Genomic DNA, 22,105 nt, shown 5'->3' with positions numbered 1-22,105 from the left:
ATGACATTGCCAGGCAGAGATGGAATTAAACTGGGATACCGCTCTGCCTTTATGTTCACAGGTGGCAGCACACAGAAAATGAAAAACCCATTCCACACTGTGGGAGTGCCAAGAGTTCAGGCACAATAAAAATTTTTGCTACCTATGCTGTGATCCAGTTGCTGATTCACATGCAAAAGGAATTCCATCCATGCCTGTTTGAAAGCCTGGAAGGAAAAAGAGGTGTGACTGACTCACATTCCTGGGCTTCTCCTTTCACTTCAGGAAGGAAGTGCTGGGATGGCCAAGTGATGTGTGTTAAAAGGATGTATCAATTGAATCTCTCCTGCATTCATGTGATGTGTAATCTGCCATGAAGCTTTATGGAAGTGTATGAAATAGGATACATGCTTTCACCAAGGCATGTAGGTTCAATTAAATCTGAGGTATCCTGGCAAACTTCATAACCCTTGTCTTGAACTACACTCACAAAGATCTTTATGGCCTAATTTCATTCTTGGAATTAAGGTGGATTTCTCTAGTCAGCTCTTGGGAAAGATTAGTTAACAGTTTGAGAAGGCAATGAAATGATTCTTTTAACTGCTGAAAGTATTTCTAGGACTAGAGAATCACCTAGGTAGGGAAAGAATTCTATCACATAACCCTGTAAATAATGCAATAGCACATTTTACCTGTGCACTTTCAGATGGGAAGAATGCAATTGTGGAAGTGTTTTGCACTAGGAATCAATTACTTCTTAAACAGCGAAACCACTAAATCATTACAAGCCCTTGTTTCTGTGAACTTTTGCTTTTGCTTGTCGTGTATTTCCTCAAGAAGCCATGACCTAGACAAAGAACTTAATGAGTTCACTCCATTCTACATGGAATAAAACTCTTCCTAAAAGAAAACCCCTACTTTGTGGACTGACCTTCCATTGGGTAAGTGGAACCTGGGAACTCAGGACTGTCAGCTGCCTCAAGTACTACTTAAAGCTTCCTCGTGGATACAGCCATTTACTTCTTGAGACAACAACTTCTTCAACATTTGGGGACAGTCCATCTACAAATGTGAAGATTTTTTCCCAGTTAAAAATACGAGGGCCTGGTTAACTGTAACTCTAAAAGTGCATGCTGGTTAATTAATATGGAAAATTGAAATCTTCTTCAAAGACTTTTCAAAATCTTCCATAAAGTTCCCTTGCTTCCTCTTTTTGGCCACAACCAGAAACAAATATGAAGAAGAAAATTTGATTCTACTTACAGTCAGCCCATTACTGAGGACTCCTGCTTTGCAATCTCAGGAATCTACCAAGAGATGCCAAAAGACTCACAAAATTATTGAAGGTGGCTTTCTGCAGTGTTGGTTGTACTACTGAAGCCAGAAAGAAAAATGCTGTGCCAAAATGTGCAAAGATGCTAATCTTCAGAAGAGGACAATTGGTGAAAATCAATCAGTTAGTTAAACAACGTCTGCTTTTCACTGAAAAACAGCTGTAAAAACCTGCATGTTTTCCTAAGAGGGTCCTGAAGCTCTAAGGGAATATACAATGTGGTGCTACCAAAAGGAGGCATTACAGTTTCATTTGATTTCAGGAGCAAACAACCATAGGGCCGTAAAGCTAAGGCGAGCATGGTGGATCCCTCATTCAGTTCCACATGCTCATCAACACCTTCAAGTCTCTGAACAAGAAAAGCACACAAAATTGTCACTCCTAAATGGGGAAATACCTCTTACACTGATGAGGCAATACTTGGACTTCAGGGGTTTTAAAGAATATACATCAGGTAAATGCTGAAGGCCAGAACCCCATGGCACAAAAACTGGTACTTGTGACAGAGTCTAGCTCAAAAAGTGTTTGGGGTCCTTCTGCAACTCATCCAAAACAACAGATGTCCACAAAAAATTGTGTAATTCATCATTTCCTGAAGACAGGGGCAGTATTAAAAACCCCCTAAACCTTCAAAAACATATTTGCTTGAAAAGTGGAATGAAAGAAGAATTTACAAACTCCTGAAGAAGGAAATACCTTTAGGGTAGGGTATAGCTTTGTACCAAGATGTAGAATAAAGCCCAAATAAACACAGATCCAACACTAAAGACTCTGTAAATAAAGTAACAGAGAGGCAAACTACCATGCAAAGCTGCTGCAATCAGTATTGCTGGGCAGGAGCAAACAGTGGAGTTACAATAACCAGGGATGCTAAGGCTGGCTGCACACAGCTGTCCTGGTGCTCTCAGTTGGTAAAATTGAAGACCCAATGTACTGGGGGTTATCTGTGATGGGGAAACCTCTGGCTGTTAGGCAGAAGCTGAGTATATCCGAGCACTAGGTTTAGATGAAGTCCCTGTTTCTCACAGAGAGAGATGAAGAGGGTTTTTGTAAGCACAGCAACAGCAGACATAATTATCAGGAGCTGCTGAATGAAAGGAGCAGTCTGAGAGCTACGAGGCACAAACTGCCAAGCAGGAGCTCCTTGATCAACATTTCCTCATGTGTGGAGATCAGACCTGAGACACACCACCATTATGTCATTACAACAACACATGGCAGCATCTGGAGGGTTCTATCTGCCAAATAAGACACATAGATCGGAATTCAAGCCTGACACTTTACATAAATACAGAAAAATAACTACAGGAGACAAAAGGAGAAAGAAAGACTGCAGTAGAAGAATTTAATTCCAGCAGGAGTTGAGAGGGAAGTGCTGGCCTCAGCACTGCATGTGCTGTATTGAAAACATGAGGAACAGCAGAAGGTGATGAGTACATTTCTCTCAGAATACCACAGTGGAAAAAGGGAATATGTGTTCATCCAGAGTTTGTGCGCACTTGTGGATCATCAGTTCAGAAAGAACAAAAATATATTTACAGTAATAAGAAAAAGAATGGATAAATATTATTTCTAGACATGATAGGTTTAATATAACCAGCCCATTAAAATTAGCATGGTGAAAAAAAAACAACTATAAGAAGCCAATACTTTATAAGAAATAGCCAGTGAAATTTTCTTTCTAAATAGAAATGTAGGAAATGAGTGATGTTTCAACCACACTGTCCCTGGAGTTTAGTTTCAACTATACTGTCCCTTGAACACACTCAAGAGTGATGTAGGACTATGAGTGATGCTGCCAACAAAATTATGTCCTCTTCTGTACATGAGAAGGATGCAAAGGAAAATATATTTAGATGGGATAAACACCCACCCAAACCCATGAAAGCTGGAAAAGAAATGTATCAACTGTAGTGGTAGAGTGCAATAGACAATAACCAGATAGATACAAATTACTATTAATGGATCTAATTTAACTGGAAGGCAAGTTAAATGGGAGGGAAAAAAAATCAAAGTGAGAACTTAATGAAAAGAAAGGCTTTATCTTTCACATTGTTTTTTCTTAGATACACATAAAAGCCTTAATAAAACTCATGCATATTGCTATTATTGCCTGACAATTACTAAATTGTATACAAAACTGTGTAAGCAACTCCAGCCATTCACACTTTTCCTTCCAAAATATTTTACCTCTTACCACCCAGGTGTGTTACTTTCAAAAGGCATTTCCAAAACATGCAATACTTCTGTTCAACGTCAGGAGCAACGTGAAATACAGAGCCTGTGGGAATGGTAAGAAAGGATGCTAAGCAGTATTAGTTGAAGGAGGACAGAAAGAAGGATAGTTCTGGACACTCCTCCAGGCCCAGAAGGGAAAGGCAGCAGTGGTGACTCCTGTGGGAACCTGGCAGTATCCTTTCCTGCAGCTGCCACCTCTGTGACACTCCTCTCCTGCTGCCGTAAGCCTGGTGTTCCCAGCACAGCAATCACTCATGAATCTGGGCCTTGCACAGGCACTTTTCATTAGCAAGAGCCCAGACAGAGCCAAGCACCTTGCCAACACTAACAGCCAGGTTCACCACTTAGCAGCTGCATGGGGTGCCAGCAGTTTGAACATTTTGCTCTGGCTGTTCCAAATTACCACATTTGTAAATTTCAAACCCAGAGGGAAAACGTTTCTATCAAACCACAGCAGGTCACTGCACGGACTATTGAAATGGGACCCAAAGCTGACAATACAGCTGTGAAAATGATCTGAAGTGAGCAAAAGCAAGAGATATCTCTAATTGTTATGGGGCTTTGTGGGTTTTTTTGTTAATTTGGTTTGTCTTTCCTTTTTTGGGTGTGTGCGGCGTTTTTTTTGGAGAGGCTAATTGGAGAAATGCTACTGTAAGATTTGTTCTTCTCTCATAAATCAATACAATGACTCAAGGCCCCTAAATTGATCCGGGATTACAGAAAAAACCAGCAGCAGTTCTAACTAACTGTACCATTAACACAAAGCTCAAACCCTTATGTTAGTCCCTTGACACAGCCTTATTTGCCTGAACTCTCTTTGTAAATATCACTCCTGTCATCAGCATTGTACTGATATATCACAAGTCACACGATCTGCCTTGCTTTGCTCATTTTCAATCCTGCAGCAGACAAGACCCTCAGAGCACCAAACATGGACAACTTTAAAAGAACACTTCTCTTGTTTTCCCTCTTTTTCACAGATGAATACAGGACAAAAATTGCTACTGATAAAAACAGCACTGAGGAAATGCTTCCTGAGCAGTTGATCCCATTGAATCTCTTCCACTCCCTCAGTTTTGAAGGGAACTCCTGCAACCATCTCTGGGTTTTGATTTTAGCCTCTGATGCCTCTTTCTTGATGTGCATCATAGTAGAGCAGCTTTTGTATTTGCGCTATCAACTGCTTCTTTTAAAGCAGCCATCCATCAAGATCCTATTGCTAACCACCAAGCTAAAAAAAAAAAAATCCCTTTCTAAATTTCACTCCATGAAGACATTCTCCTTTCTCCTCATCTTCAAACCAGAGATCAGTAAAACAATTTCCCATCAGAAGTAAATTATCACTGTATTTTCACCCCATCCAGGAACATCCATAATCCCCCTGAAAGGCAGATGCATCAAGAGAAGGTAATTTCAAGGAGAAGATCTGCCTTGGTACAATATGGATTCAGCTAAGAACCAGAAAGAGACATATTAATTTAGTGAAATATTTGGCTTAAAATATTAAAAGCTGTTTTCAATATCTTCACTAGTAAATGGCCAACCTGCTGTCCCACTGTAGCCAGAGAGTAAGGATCTATCTGAAGTGATGAGACTAGAATATGGTACAGAAAATGTAGAAATTTGACAATTAAATAGTAACATAACTGGCTGAAAACCCAAAAGAATGAGAAAATGGAAGCACTTCACATTCTGAGGGATTCTCACTTCTTTGTAAGAAAACTCCAGTTGTTTCTATAAGAGCCTGAACTAGTTCAGAGGAAAGGGAAAAACAGGTATTGTTTCTCTTTATCCCCAAATACTCCAAAATGATCCTCAATTATCCTCAGTCTGCAAAGCGGGAAAAAGCACTCCTGGCCCATCTTCACTCATTCTGTTCCATGTTCAAGTGTTTAATTTTATTCAATATCTAATTGAACAGAAGCCTGTCCCTATGTTTCCTCTTTTCCTCCTTGCTTTTCCCTCTCCTGTGTTTCCACATCCTTTTCCGTGCTGGCATCACTGCGGGTTCTTCACAGCACTGCTCATGCACACATGGCACAGCAGCATTCTCTGCTCTGCTTTTTGCTGCTTCTCAAATGGCTTCTTAATAGTCCTAACCAACAGCATTTTCATAAAACCATTTATTCTGATTCTGAGATTGCTCTCCTAAGGTCACAGAGCTAATCAGAACCCATCATTGTGCACATATATTTAAGATTGTTGCTCCTGACATACACAAATAAATATATACTTGATGCTGAATTTCACTTGCTCTTTTATCCATGGGTTCCAGTTATGAGATACTTTTGGAGCTATATAGGTTATCTTTCATTTAAATATCCTGAATAAACCAATAAATATAATTAGGAATTGGACAAAAATTTAGTCTTATTTATAGAAAATATTACATCTGCCTTTTTTAGCTGTGCTCTAGAAGGACACAGATACCTCTTGTTGGGACAGTGTGTTCCTTCAGCTTTCATTTCCTCACTTTTCCTGCCCTGCTTTGGACAATCATCTGATCCCAATAATATCAAACTTCATGAAGAATTCAAATGCAAGCAACAAAAGCAACATAATGTTTAAAGTGAATTTGTTGATGGATGTTAACTGATCACAGACATCTCCTAGAATGTTAATATCATCCTCCTTTAATTAATCCTCAGTAACAGACTAAGGGATACCTTAGTATCGCTAAGTTAAGGTGAGGTATAGTTAACATATATCTATTACAGTGAAGTTTTCCCCATGCTTGCATTGAGTCCTGAGTGCACATCAAAACTAATTCAGGAGATGAGAGGCCTGGTGCTGACTTTTACTGTGTTACAACCTTCTGTCAGTTCTGAACACACTTCGCAGCCTAAGTCTCAATTCCAGTTAATATTTGCACATCACAATAAGAGCAGTTGTTCTGATACCTCCTAAGAACGTGTAAATTTTAGACAAAAAGAAAAATTTAATAGGAAAAGTGCTAATTAAAGACAGAATAGACTGATTGCTATATAGAAAAAAACAGTTAAAGGGTGACACCAATTTGGGCAGCACAGTATCCAAGATTAAATAAAAATACTGATTTAGAATGAAATTAATTAGGTTTAGTACTATTTGAAATAAATTAGAGGAAATATTTTTAAGGAAATGCTTGAGTATTTGTTCCCACAGTATAGAACTAAAAAAACAAATGCACATCTATGATTTTTTAAAAATAAGTTCTGAATTCTGTCTGAGGTCCCCATCATCATCACCCCATCTCTCTTCCTTTTCCTATTGTGCAAAAGAAGACTAAAACAGAATAGCAATTTTATTAAACAATGAGACTATGAAATGAGCCATGGCAACTGGGCATTTTTATTCTTGGGGAGAGATGAGTTAGAAACCACTTTCAACACAGCAAGTAAAAAAAACCAAAACAACCTTATGAGAGAGACAGAAAAAAGTCAAGAAGAAGGAAAAAATGCAAATTTATTACCATTTCTCAGGCTCATGAAATAAGACACCAAAATGAAAAGAGAGCTGTTCTTCCCCTTCAATGTGCTCCTATTGTTTTGCTTAAATCTGGCCCTCAATGTTTTCTACTCTCAGGGGAGACCTCCTCACAGGAACCACACCATGTTGTCAACAGATCCATTAATCTCTCTGACAGCTTTTAGGAAAGCAGACTGAACTCAGATACTAATCTTGGGGAAAAAAGCCTGTGCAAAACCCATCCAGTGGTTAAGGCTGCTGGCACACGCGCAGCTGTGCAGTCCTCACTGGACTCACTTTCTGGCATTTCATGAAGGTACCAAGCCTTCCCTCTGCCAAACAGGCCAGAACACAAATAGCAGGTTTCATCATGTTTCTGCAGAAAAGACTGGGTGAAAGTGTGTCTGGGGAATGATATTCCTGATGGATCACAGAAAAATGTTAGGATGCAGGGAGTTTTCTTTCCTCTTTTAAAAACTCTTAGGCCATATAATGGCTTTCTCTCGCTACAAATCTCAACTTGCAGTTAAGGGGAATACTGGGATAACTGGGAGACTGCCTAATGCTAGTTGTAAATAGTGACTTCCATGAAATTTTTCCAGCTGTCTGTTCAAAACTGTAGAGCATTTTTACTTTACAGAGGAAGACAAAGTTAAACGGTTCATCTTTTTTAAAGATGTGAAAGGAATGAATTCATCTAACCTGAACACAATAAATGTATGGTAAACTAAAGCAAACCATCAAGTGCAAACTGACAGAGCAGATGGCTGAGTGTCTATCCAGGGAAATCTTCTCCATTCCAACTGCCAGGGCCCTTCAAGCTTCCTTTCTGTTCTGGTAACAAGTATTCTGAATGAAGCACTCTCTCCTGCTCAGACACAGGAGAAGGTAGTGCCTTAGCAAAGGATTTAATGTCATAAACATCAACTGTGTACAATGACAGATTCTGTCTCTGTAAGAACTGCCATATCAAATTAAGAACAAGGTCATGTACTTATTCTCATACTCTAATATTTTAGACAGAAAAAAGCTGCACCTCCTTTTTTTTTTTTATGTGCACTACTGTCTTGCATGGAAATACAACCGTGCAACTTTTACATGAAAATATAATGTCACAATAGTGCTATTTCATACGATGCACTGATTTCTAGCACTGTGCACTGTTCCTTCACTGTCCAATGAACTTTTCAGTTCTGTTTCTGTGTTGCTGAATGATAAAAATGATTAAAGCACTACCCATGTGAAAATGTCTAAGCTTCTTTTCAGTTAGAGCATAACAAATGAAGAATAACTGAGTCTTGTCTATAATAACTCTATTATTCCACACATACATAATGAAGTGAGGCTGCCTATTCATCCTTCACGCATTATCTATGCTGTTGAAGTAGATGTATCCAGGGGTGCTTAATTATGATTTTTAGTTCCCAAAAAAGGGCTACAATTCAAATTAATTCCTCCTCACCTCCCCTCAAGAAAGCTCTCCTCACTCTAAGTGATGAAATGGTAGATAAAAGGTTATCATTTTTGGAACTTTTCCCAGACATCCAGGAAAGGTAAGAAAAAGCTCTTGTGGCAGAGGGCTATGACACGATCAGAACAAGAGCTAGCTTTTCTCAAAGCATCTGCCAGGGTTAAATATGTGCCTGTACCTACACGAACTGCAACACACTGTGCTGAAAATCACAACTCTCCAAATACACACAGAACAAGAAGTCTGTGAACACTGCATTTTCTGTAATGTATTGTAAAAGCTGATGGAAATGAAAATTCCTCCTGGAATATTACATCACTAATGAGTCATGATGCATATTGATGTCTCTACTGCATATGTACATCCTGCTTTGTAATGGAAAGCCAGCTGTCCCAGAATCTCTGAGAGAAAGAGCTGCAGGATAACTTGATCCCAAAACTACCCACTGTCTACCACTGCCCAAACAAAATAGGAGGAAAAATTTGCATACAATTATTTCAGTTAGGTTTTTATAAGGTATAACTGATCTTTAGAGCCTGTATACTTGCTTCATTTTCACTAACAAAAGTCCCACATAACACTGAGAACAGACAACAAAACACTGATCCACATTACCTCAGAACCACATTGAGCTAAACTATTGAGAACACGTAACAATATTAAGTTCCATCATATTTGGTAACTGACAAGAAAAACTCATCTTATCAAAAAGTACTAAAAATTTCTTTAAAATTGAATTGCACAGTGAATTGGTATCCTTTAAGTGCTTGATGTCATGAACTCTGTCCCGGAGGACAGCATGAGGATGACCTAGACCTGGACATGGCCCTGAGTGAAATCCCAGCCACTTGTGTAAGTGCTGATGGCGCCGCCCAGGCCCAGGGAACACTGACACCTCCAAGGCTGAGCAGCACAGGAACTGTTCAGGGACAGCGAGGCCAAACCTCTCCATGATGTCATTAATGTCTAAGAACAACTGGGAGAGGAAGAGAGAGAAAAAGAACATTTTGATCTGAGTGATTCCCAGAGGTGCATCTGAGCTCAGTGAGCAGATCCATGTTTGGTAGGTCAGACTGATGTCTGGAGCAAACCCCGCAGATGCAGGATGGCTTTACAGAACAGATTTCTGCCAGGCTGAAATGGAGCAGCTGACTCCTTTCTGGGCTGTACACTGCACTCACTCATCTGTCAGGCAAGGCTGGAATCTGATATGGCAGTGGTCTATATGGAGGAGAAATTAGCCATCAACTCCACACTAGAAAGTTGCTTATCCCAGGAAAAGACCTAACATATTTAACTAGCATAACCGATTCGCTTCAAATCTGATGATGCCTAGAAAGTTTTTGAGAAGATCTTGAACTTTAAGCTTGGAACAATTTACTTTAACCATTTATTCAGAAATTTTGTACTCACTGTCCAAAAGCAAGTTTAGAGGTTAATTAGGAAAGCATAATCTTGCTTTACTAATAGCCAAAGGAAAATGTAACATAATTTTCATTATGGCATAGTATTACTGTCCAGAGATGAGATGAACAAACTTCATCCACCCCACCTTTAAGATCCAATCATAGCATATCAAGAGTAAACTCTAATTTAAGCTCAGCTGTACTGGGCTCCACTTGGGTTTTCAGGTTTCTGAGTGTTGGCACTGACTGTGTGCACGTGCTGTGGTGCCTCATAACAAACTGAACCACAACAGTGCTTCAGCTGGAAGGGGCCTGCAGCAACCACCCAGCCCAACCTTCTGGCCAGCTCAGGGCTGGCAAAAGTTACAGCACATTGTTGAGGGCATTGTCCAAATGCCTCTAAAACACTTGGCACCTTGGGGCGTTGTGGCTGAATATTTAATGAGTTTAGAAGGTTAATTTGATGAGAAAGTATTTGCTTATCTATCCATTTCATGGGGCATTGCCTGGATGACAGTAAAACATTACTGAACATAGAGCTGCATATTTGTTTAGATTAAAAGTAGAGCTCCTTCCACTAGAAGGATAGGTTTTTCCAATATAAGAAATACACTATCACAAGAAACAAACATATACTTGCATCTACAATTCATGGATTCAGAATACACATTAAATTATATAAACTTGGGTGTGGAAAAAGAAGAAAGGAACTAATAAGTTTACTTGCTTTCTACAGTTGCTCATTAAAGCACTCAAATACATCTTACACATCATCTGGACAGTTTGTCAGCAGCAGTTAAGAGACTGACAGATACCTGCTGCAACACAGATTCAATAGTACACAACCCCAGAGCATGGATATTCTGAACATTCTGGGGAAATTCCAGAAGATGCTAGAGTGATAGAACAAGAAAATATGTATACTTCCTTTCAGAAGCCAGCTTGAAGTATCCACTCAAATATATTGAAATTTCAGTAACTGTTACCTTTCTAGGACTAAACAGCATATCAATTATTTTTCACAATAGCCAAGCTTTAGTAAATTCAAGTAAAAATTTTCTACTCCAACCCAACAGTTTGTTTGTTTTTTTAATCCTGTTTATAGACCAGACACTCGTCAACCTCTCAGATCTCAGGAGAGTTGTGGTTTAAGAGAACCCAGGAGGAAAAGACAAATTTGGAAAGCCATTTATCCATCTCACTAGAATTGAGACATTATGGTTTTCATTCTTCCCCCACTCCCCAAAATACCCAATTTCCATCATCAGAGCTCTGTGAATAAACGAACATTTTGTGACTGGACTCAGGAAGAAAGAAACCACAGGCCTGTCAGGGACAGAGAGGAGAGGAGGGCACTGTGTGTTGGGAGCATGTTTATTTGACTGCATTGCAGACGGTCAATCCAAGAACATGCAGATCATGTATTTTTAAGCATTTCATAATGTCATATTATTAATTCCAGCCAAAACCACCAAGACCAAAATTATCTGAAATTGGTGTTTGTATGTCCTGACCCCAAAGCCAACAATGGTTTCATAAAAAAAAAAGTCAAATATCTACAGTCCTCTCAGGTTTAATTTTTTTAATCGATTACAAGGCAGTGCCCTTTAAAAGTCTAGAGAGAAGACAGGTCTCCACAAGTAACAAACTGAAATGTGGTCCTGGGTAAATTTGACTTCCAGGAAACCAAAATGTTGCAGTCCTTGAGAGAGGGAGCCTATAAGCAGAGGGCTCTTCTAAAGGAAGGAGCTTTTATTGAACCTGTCACTTGTCATTAAACACTCCATATTTTACCTTAGCCTGATATTTTCATTAGAGCATACAGAGCTTTTTCATCTGTGAATGAAAGCATTCCCTTCAGCCTTGTGCTGAATATGGGGAAAGGCTCTCTAAAATCCAGCCCACCCAAACAGGACAATTATGTTCACAAAAGCAGGAAAAGCACTAGGGAAAATCAGGTAACATTAATATCATGATAACTTGCACACTTCAATGTTGACTATCACATCGGACTTCAATCTTCGATTATTTATTGCATTTAAGACTTTCTATTTTTAATGTCAGAAAAACTTGCATATAATTTTATAGAGACACCAGTGCAGAATAAAACACAACATAAGCAAAGTGCAAAAAAGCATGTACTGCTCTACAGAGATCTCTAGATGGGAAAACCTGAATGGGAAAAGGTAAAGATATGCATGCTATTCTCAACTGCTTAAAATAGTAAAGAATTGGACATGAAACTGCAATAGCAGCTATACATTCTTAAAGAATTCTGATACAGAGCAGCACCATTTTTTCCAGCATTTTTCTGAGCAAAAGCTGCCTCACTGCTACCACCAAAGCTGTACCATCTCCTTGATGTGCCAGAAAGTTGTGTTAAGTAGTTTCAACCGGACAAAGTTCTCAGTAATGGAACTATCATTCCCTGTTCATTGCTATGTAGTACAAACATTTTACATAATTTACTGTTTCCTTAAAAAAAAAAAAAAAAGTGGGTTTAGTATGCAAATAGAAGCTGAGATAAAACAAATTTTAGGGTTTTTTTAGTGTATTTCATATGTGAAGAAGATAGAAAAATGAAAAGGGAAAAGAATAATCGAGGCGGGGAGAGCCAGAAAAGGAAGCTATCCCTCATAAAATCTGGAAGTGCTACATAAAATCAAGGATGATGGTCAGATGGAACGGTGTCATTCAGTAAGTACACCATCCATGTAATTGCAAGGCAAATGTCAAGCACCAGCTGTCTTTTCAGACTTGAAATACAGATTTATTCAAATGCAGATTAGAAATCTAACCAAATATTGTAGTAGTTTCAGGAATTTTTAAAGACATTTCACTAATACCAGGAGGATTGTGTTATTCAAATGGACCTGCCACATAACGAGAGTCTTGTGAATTGCCACAGCATTACAGCCACAAAACCCATCAGCAGATGTAGAAATCCCACATTCCCGCCTTTTAGAAAGGTCGGCAGTTATGAAATCATTTTCATACACTTGGAACTTAACTGTTTCAGCTCCTTCTGTATACAGGACTGGAGCTGATGGAGAAAACCACAAAATGGTGCATCTGAGAGCCTTCCCCATGGACACATGTTTCTGTGCTTCTTTCAAAGTTTCAGCTGAAAACATCCCCCCAGCACCCCACAGAACAGAGTGAAGAATATTTGAAATAGGGAGAGAATTTATCTTTACTACAGAATCCTCAGGATGTATTCTGTGTCTTCATTACAGATGCATTAAGATCTGTGGCTGATAAAAAGAAACAGGATTTCACCTAGGATAACAAAGGAAAACACCAAAGAAAGGCTTGCTCTTTAAAGATTTACAAAATTAAAGACTAAAGTAGGGTGCAGTTTCCATGTTTATTTTCACTCACCAAAAAGAAAGTTATTTTTATAAATTAAAGAAAACACAGTCAAAAAGTCTATGATCTCCACACTAAGCATCAGCATCATGGTATCTTTGCTGTACTCCACACCAGGAGTTTAATATTTTTATGGCAGCAATTGAAGACTTACCGTTTGATAAACCTCCTGCAGCTAATCTCAACACACAGCACACTGAGAAATACTTGACTTGCTTTTATACCAGTCACTTTCCTATGCTTGGGCAGATTTGAGGTAACCAGATAACTCTGTGGGGCAGCAGCATGATCATTTCAAAAATAACGCCAACTGATCAGTAAGCACACCAAGAATTCATGAGGTAGAGGAAACAAGGATGACTTCACACGGAAAACATGGTCCTCCAGTTACCCCACACCAATTCCAGCTTTGTCTAAGAATACTTACTTGGTTATCTTGCATTTACTGAAGAAAGGACACCAGTATAAGGTAAAACCAGCTGGGAAAACACACAAAACAGCTAAAGAAAAAGGCTGTTAGAAGAGCAGAGAAGAAATGTCACACCAATCTCAATAGGAAATTGAAATAATTATTTCAACAATGACCTTCATAACCAATTTGACATTAAAAGTATATTTTCCTCAATTGAGAGAGGCTGCTTTCTTTGAAATGCTGTAGAGGATAGATGTGTCCTGTTAAACAATCAGTAACAAAGTTGTTAGATAAGAGCTCTGAAAACAGATCAGGAGGGAGAGTGGAGAGCCAGGCAGGTAAGCCTGTGTATTATCCCAACTGCTTTAATCCTGTGCCCATGTTACCTGAAGCTGCTGGGAGCTGTCATTAAGGTTATCCTCTCGTCTCCTGGCCTCCTCCAGCATCTGTGCACTCTTCTTTTTCTCCACTTGTTCTTTGTGCTTCAGGTTTGCTACTTTCTTGTTTTGATCTTTAACTTGCCTGCAAAACAGAGGAGCACTCAGAGCATGGTCCAGAGGAACTTCTGTCAGCCAGGAACAGTGGCACCATCAAGTGCCACCACTTCCTCTGCACAAGGTCACCAGCACCAAACTCATCCCCAACCACTGCCCTCAACTGTTCATTCAGCCAAAAGAAGGTTGCATTTTGCTCATTATTATTAATCTGAACCAGAAATTTCTGAAACAGAAACGTTATTTATTATTTGGTATAAACCACTGATCAAAAGATGCACTTGTCCTCTTCTGACTTTGGGGAAGAAAACTCTTCTCTGTTCACACACACACACACTCATGTACATATAAAACCATAGACATCTAATAACCTGTTTTGCTTTGGTACCACTGTATCTAATGTGAGGAAAACAGAAGCAGGGAAAGGAAAACCTACTGAAACCTGACTTGAATACAGAGGATTACCTACAAGAATCAGGCAATCTGTTTCCAGAAGTAAAACAATTTCTTTTCAACCTCAAAATCTACTTCTTTTTTTTGATATTTTGAAGGATTTCCTATCCTTTCTTTTTATACAAACAAGATACAACAAGTAAGAACAAACTATTTGAGAAAGCATGCATAATTTCCTTTTCACTTGCATTTCTGGACTATTTTTGATGATCCTGGCAGCTGCCATTGCCTGCAGACAGGGTTTGGCCTTTCAGGGCATTAAGACACATGGAGTATTGAATCTAATTACAGACCCTTTAATCTCAGCCTCCTGACCACAGAGAACTTAAGTCTAAACTTTTAGTCCAATCAAAACAAAACAGGCCAGCTTTGCTTCCTCAGCCCTTTTCCCCATAATTATATCTGGAGTTTGGATTTTGGAATTAAAGACAGATTTTTTGGTTACAAGATTTCCCCAAAACATCATGCAAGTAGTAGAGACAGCTCTTTAATTTACTGTTTAGAAAACAGAATGATATACCAGCTTCAGGTCTGGTATGTTATCCACACAGACAGGGAAGAATGTTTCTTCTGTATTTCAGAAATACTTTTAGAACAGATCACAAACAACCCTTCTTTAATATTTTCTTCACAACTCATAACAAAAGTTTGATCAAGAACGTATCTCTTTGTGATATATTTGTGTTCAAATTATGTGGCATATGACCACTCAGTGTTTTGAGTTCATCCAAAAACACGTAGGTTCAACCCTGAGCTCTGTTTTTTTCTAATGTGAGCCAACTGAGGCTGGGAAAATTGCAAAGACAGCAAATTTTCCTTGGTGCTAAAACAAATTATTAGGGTGAAAAAGTGCTGATGGCCTCTGGAGTCCAATAAAAAAGTAAAGTCCTTTTCTGATGATGTTAAAAAATTATTGGCATACTTAACTACCCTGTCCAAGAGTTACAGCTGATTTGAGTCAGGATGCTTTCTAAACACAAGTAGTGTAATTGTTGAGTTATTCTAACCCAGTGCTGCACACTGGCAATGGGCACACTGCCCAGTTTGAAAGCAGACTTGCTCAGCGATTAAACAACTTATTGGAAATATTATGTTGGCACCAACTCAGCTTGTACAATACGTGGTTCTATCTGTGCAATAAAATAAACACAGAAAGTACAGCTAAGTCAATGCAGAAAATGAAAATATGTCAGCCCAACACATTCAATTCCATATCAGAATTTTTACTCAACTTTTAAATTAAAATTAGAGGAATTCAGTTTTTTTTTTTTTTTCTAAATTTGCAAAGCTAGATTCCCATATCAGGAAACTGATTTTTATTACTATAATCAACTAGTTAGATAAGAGACAACAATATTTATAAAGCCCCAACCCTCATCAAAATATGTCTGAAATAGATAATCTCCTACATGATCTAAAATGTTTTCAAACAAAATAGGTACTTCAAAGAAAGGAATGATCATAAGGATGTGTACTATTGACATCCCCCTTCTCATAAAGACATTCTAATATATTAGGTAGATGTTTTGAGACAAAGACAAGCTTTAGTAAAGTTAAGTCTGGAAATTATCTAGTGCTTGTAATACTGAGATCAATCTTCATAAAACCTTCTACTAGCGCAGGTCGCTCCATTTAACCTGGCTTTGAATTACGTGCAAGATACAACTATCCCTCCATATCTTTGATGTCAAAAAGAAACAAAAGTTAGGCCATAAACTTTTCAAACAATACAGGTATCTGTGGCATTAACTAAAATTTCCCCAACTGTTTAATTATATAAATCTGAGAAGGTCACATGAAACCCCAAATCTATAAACCTAAAAACACCTGGAGTCAATTGATACATGAAAACACATTTTATCTCATCTCAATGGCCATGGTACCAAATGAAAATTCTCACTTTTACAATACCTCATGCAGCTAAACATGCAAAAGGTTCAGCATATACAAGTCAACAGCCCTTTGACGTTTGCACCATGAAAGTTCTGTGAAGCTCTGAAGACTTCATACTGTGGTTCTGTAAAGAATGCTCTTACTTCTCTGCCAGGGAACTTTCAGTCTTCAAAGCCAGTCAGATAATCATCTTTTTATATATATGCAAACAATCTTTCAGAATATTTAAATACGCACTCATATTTTTAATATCAAGAGACCTCAAAAGCTTGTTTATCAGGTATCACCCCAATCACTGCTCAATCAGACAGCTCTGGTGCTATTTTAAACACTGCAGTACTACTGATGATTGTTATAGAACAATTTCATTTTCACACCACCACTGAACAATGTGCAGAATTGGACCACATACTGAACTGGAACAATAAAATAAAATACAGAAAATACGTGACTTAAGTGAGCAGGCTGCAACTGGTACATTTTATGAGGAGACAGTCAAGAGGAAATTTTTTCATAATATATGTGCACAAGGCAGTTTATTAGGAGGAAAGAAACAGAAAGAAAGAAAGAAACAAAGCTCTGCAACTTTCTCAGTTTGAGAGCTTCATTTTGTAAACTTAATGTTCTTTTAATTCTTTTGAATGCAGAACTCACATGCCTACCAAAACATCTTTGCAAAAGGGGACCACAAAAGAGAGAAAGAATTCCGGTGATTCTAATGAAAGCTGGAGAGCCAGGTCACGTTCAGTGAGACAAAGCTTTGAAGAAGATATTAACTCGAACCAGCAGAAACAACAACAAAACTAACAAAAGCTAAAGTACCTCATCTCAGAAGATGTTTATTCTCAGAGTCACCTCAAATCAAATAATAAAAATACTACAGTCCTACATAAAAGCAGAAAAACCTAATGAGAATGATTATGTTGTTTATTACAGTGAAGAACCCCACTCAACTTGAAAATAACAATTTCTTTTGCACTTTTAATAGCAATTTTAAGATAACTTTTTTTTTGAGAGTCTAGCCCCTAAAACATTTTGCCCTCAAAAAATGAAAACTCTTTTCCATTATTTTGAATTTTTCTCCATTTCACAGTATGTCACAACAAGTACTGTGTAATGTATTAGACAAAAGGAAGTAGAATCAAATTCAGGCTTCTGATTTAAGTCTTTCAAGTAAAGACAGGCCAAGATTTTCAGAAAAAATCAATATACATCCTTGGATTTTGGGTACTCAATTTAGGCCAATGTGCCTGATGAAAAAATCCCCTAAGATTTCCTTATCTGGACACTGAAACCAACTATTCATATCTACGGCTTTACTCTTTTCTTTAATGAAAGAAAGCTGCATCACTTTAAAAAAGTCACACTTTTCCACTTCTCTGTGAAATTCTTGAATTTCCTGTGATGAAATATAGCCCAGCACCATGGGGAATAACAGCAAATAATCACAATAATCAATAAAAAATTTCAAATCAGAAGATTTCACATTTTAAAATTATTTCAAAACAAGAAGACAAATATAAACAAAAGAAGACCAGTGGAGCTCCAGGCATTCCTGAAAAGTGGCAAGTCACTGCCCCCCATCAGTCCTTGGGAAGACCAATTGCTCCATAGGCCTTTTATTTATTAAGGCTTTTATGAAATTATATTTTTCTGTCCTAATGTCAGCATCTTTTTTCTTTTTGACACTAATCTCATTATCTTTTACTGTAATGCACATCAGCATAGAAACAGCTGCTAATTCCCTCCTCATATGGATTTTCATGCTATGCATTAATGTAATATGACCTATTATCTGCATCTGGTTATCTTTTCTGACAGAATTTCAGATGTTATTCTTGTAAAACAGAAGTTGATTAAATATTAACTGAAAGTATGAATAAGTTAATTTCAATTTTAATACTGTACTTTAACATACTTCTCCTTCACATGTACGTGGTAAACACACAGCACTGTTTTTAGAACAATCCAGGTTAAGCAAATATTTAGAATGCTTTTGAACCACCACAAAAGCTGCTCTGCAATATAAAGTGCACACACAGATGCTGTATTCCACACAGTGAATACACACCAGGAACAAACACGCAGATCTTGTGCATTGCTCTAGAAACAGCTTGTTTTACTCCTCTGACTCTAGAAACAGCTTGTTTTACTCCTCTGACTTAGGCACTCAGAAATATTTCTGTGTCTGTCAGCCACATCAGAGGGATGGCTGAGCTGGAGCCCTCATTGCTGTAGCATTACCACCACCCACAGGACGCTCCACTGCGGCTGCAGCTACTAATCCTGATGGGCAAATGAACTTCAGGTGCTTTAAGGAACACTTTGCTCCTCAACAGGACTTAAATTGATAAAACAGCCAACATGACTGAAAAAGCCTGCACTGAAAAGTGGATGCAATGACCTAATACCTTATTTAGTTTTCAATTGCCCAAGTACCTTGTGTTATGAAATATTAGGTTCTACAATGTATAGTGTAGAATTGTAAAATATTTCAAGCTGGCAGGGACCCATAAGGATCAGAGTCCAACTCTGTGCTTGTTGCAAGATCACCTAAAACTAAACCATATCCCTGAGAGCATTGTCCAGACACTGCCTGAACTCTGTCAGCCTCGGAGCTGTGACCACTTCCCTGCTCCAGTGCTCTGGTGGTAAGTGAGGAGCCTGTTCTCAACGTCCAGCCTGAAGCTCATGTTCTATCACAGGTCCCAGAGACAGATGAGCACCTACCCCTCTCCACTGCCCTCTTTGAGGATGATGCTACCTTGCCCAAGATCTCCAAGCTCTCTGTAGTCCTAAGAGACACACAGAAGTGTAAATATTCCAATATTTACCCCAACATTTGCTTCATCACTTCTTTGTTTTTAAGGGTCTGCCCCCACAAAATATTTTAGCTGGCCATATCCTTAACCATAACTTCTGAATTTCTAAGATCATGAATACAACGACATAGCTGAGTTGTTTGGATTTCTTGCTTTGTTTTGCAGGTTTTTTTGTGATTTGGTACACAAAGAAAAATATTTACATTCTGGGGCATATAGCAGAAGGAAACCAAGGAAAAACTCTTCCTAAAAATGCTACTTTGTTTTGTAAATAAAGGAAAAAAAACTGATCTGAAAAGTTTTGATTTGTCTTTTAGTTGCTCAAAACTCACTCCACCTTAGGGTTAGTCACCAAATCATGGAGAATAATGGCAGTGTTTGGAAAGCCTAATTGCTTAACCTCAAGAAAAAGCAAGTGATGAAAGGAAGATAAATAAGCAGTGAAGGAAACAGGAGTGACCACATCACCACAGCTGGGTGTGTGATTGACAGGTAAAAGGAAGTTCCCAGAGCTGAACAAAGTTCTTCATCTTATGCATTCAAAAATGAGGATCGGGGAATTACACACTGCTGAAGATCTACACGGAATTTTGTATGGCTGGGTTGGGTTTTTTAAAAGGACTGTAAATGTTATCTGGGCCTTTTCCTTGGCTTTGCACGTACACAGAATTTTCAGCTTCTCAAGTACTTTGCCACTACCTTTCAACATTATAACAAGATCAAATATGGTGCATTAAATTACTACCTAAAACCCCAATAATTTCACTACGCTTCAGAAATTTGGTTTAATATTACCACCTCTGTTGCTCATTGCATCCAAGCTAAAAGACCAGCCACCACACTTAAGCTGTTCTTGTTCAACTGCACCGCACTCAGGTTCCTCTCCTGCCAGTGAACTTCTCCCAAAACTTCTCATCATTCTGTTCCACTGCTCCTTGCTGTTCTGCACCACTTAGAAGACAAGGTAAGGAATGCCAATGAAAATATCCACAGATCCTGACAATTTAACTGGGCTGCTGCATGTGAGTCCAATCGTCCCATGGTGGCTTTAAGAGATGGGGGGTGGGCTTCATTTCCTGAGGCTAGAAACTTTGATTTTTAAAAACAAAGCCTGTGTTCAGGTCAGCACTGGGGAAGGCAAGGGATGAAGGCTGTGGGAAACTTGCTTGCCCCAAGTTTTAGGAGCAGGAGCCCAACAGTGTCTGAATGTAGATGTGTTCAAGCAGATCTCAAGTTTACACTGCCTTTCCTTAGTGGTAAGAATTATTTGCATGATATAATGCACATTTCCTGATGCAGTCAGCACATCTCTCCTTGTAGCTGAAACAACACAAAGATTTTCTTCCAGAAACAGCTGATTGGAAGATATGAGATAGGGGAGCACACGAGGTATGAATCTAGAAACTCAATACAATAAAAAAAATGTTATTCCAACCCTCCTATAATTTAGAAACACCTTGGAAAAGAAATCTATCACCTGATTCATTAGCAACAGAGGAGGTTTACCAAGTAATCAGGCAGCATAAGTTGTAGATAAGATCCTTTGCATCTATTAGTCCAGATAATGTGCAGCTAAAAAAAAAGGACTAATAAAATGAATGTTCAGCTTCCCAACTAGTTAAATTCTTAGCACCTATATCCTAGGAAGCAAATTCTGTGATGAAAATAATGAACACATTACCATCATTTCATAACTGGTATAAAACTTTAAATCGAACTTCAGAGATTAAATATGAAATTACAAATATCAAATACATCAGGTTTGATAAGTATTTTTGAAACCTGACAGCAATTGAACTAGGAAAGAAACCTTAACCTTAAAACCTTGCAACATTTAGTTTTTATTGTTGTTAGAACATTAAAAACACAAACTTCAGGTCACCTCTGAAATAAACCTGGAACAGTGGTATGGGTGTTTCTTTGTTAAGAAAAATACTAATACTTTAAGGACTTTAATAAAAGCATTCAGTAGTTCAATAAATAAGTTTGTTCTGCTGTATTTTTTCCCGCTTTTGTTAACTGAACAAACAGATGCAAAGCCAAAAATGACATTTATAAAAAGGCTGGTCAGGCTTTGGTGTGGACTCATTCCCCTGCAACACGCTGGGTTAGTTGAATTTGGCCCTAACAGTGTGGGAAGAAGTCCCAAAGGTGCTTTTCCTTTTACCTTTAACTGCAGCTCCCAAACCAACTGCCCTGTGAACACATCACACACAGCCAGCCACTCTCAGCTCAGGAGACTAGCACCATTTGGCTGAAAAAAGTGTTTTCTAAACATCCATAAAATCTTCCTTGTGAATGGCATTTTATTGAGGTTTCACAGGGTATTTTTGTGATCTAAGATAACACATGTCTTTTTTAACTGCAGTCCCACCAGCCAGAAGAGAAAACAAATCACAATACAGCAGTTGTTTTCTTTCAGGCGGCTATGAGATCTTTTAATTCCTTCTAGAATGATACCCAACACAAACAACAATCAAAACCAAAAATCAAATGTAAAAATTAGCCATTGTAACCAAACAAAAAGTTAATATAAGGAGAAGAAAATTTTAAGACTAGGCATTTAAGAACCATGCTAGAGTGGCATAAAACATCTATATGCATGTAAACAAGCTATGAAGAGAGAAAAGTCTTTTCAAAAAATTTGCAGGAATTTGGGGTAACAGCTGAACATTATTATTCTGTCCTATTATTACTATTGATAGCTGTATGTTAAAAAAGCAAGATATTTCTCACACATTTAAGCTGACAAATACTGAAAACCCAGTCTTCAGGTAAGAAGTATTAA

The 22,105-nt window shown here is 38.3% G+C and overlaps 1 protein-coding gene across 7 annotated transcripts in view; it reads right to left on the bottom strand.

The window, feature by feature from the left end:
- ERC1 (ELKS/RAB6-interacting/CAST family member 1) overlaps positions 1-22,105 on the bottom strand; it is a 252,432-nt gene that overhangs the window by 108,960 nt on the left and 121,367 nt on the right. For all 7 annotated transcript variants that reach the window (XM_066319384.1, XM_066319386.1, XM_066319385.1 and 4 more), the window contains one exon: positions 14,042-14,177. In XM_066319384.1, coding sequence (XP_066175481.1) covers positions 14,042-14,177 — 136 coding nt within the window. The remainder of the gene's footprint in view (positions 1-14,041; positions 14,178-22,105) is intronic.

Source organism: Sylvia atricapilla, chromosome 5 (genome assembly GCF_009819655.1).
Source record: "Sylvia atricapilla isolate bSylAtr1 chromosome 5, bSylAtr1.pri, whole genome shotgun sequence".
In the NCBI taxonomy this organism is placed as follows: Eukaryota; Metazoa; Chordata; class Aves; order Passeriformes; family Sylviidae; genus Sylvia; species Sylvia atricapilla.
The sequence above is the reverse complement of the archived record's forward strand: the minus strand, read 5'-3'. Positions and strand labels throughout refer to the sequence as shown.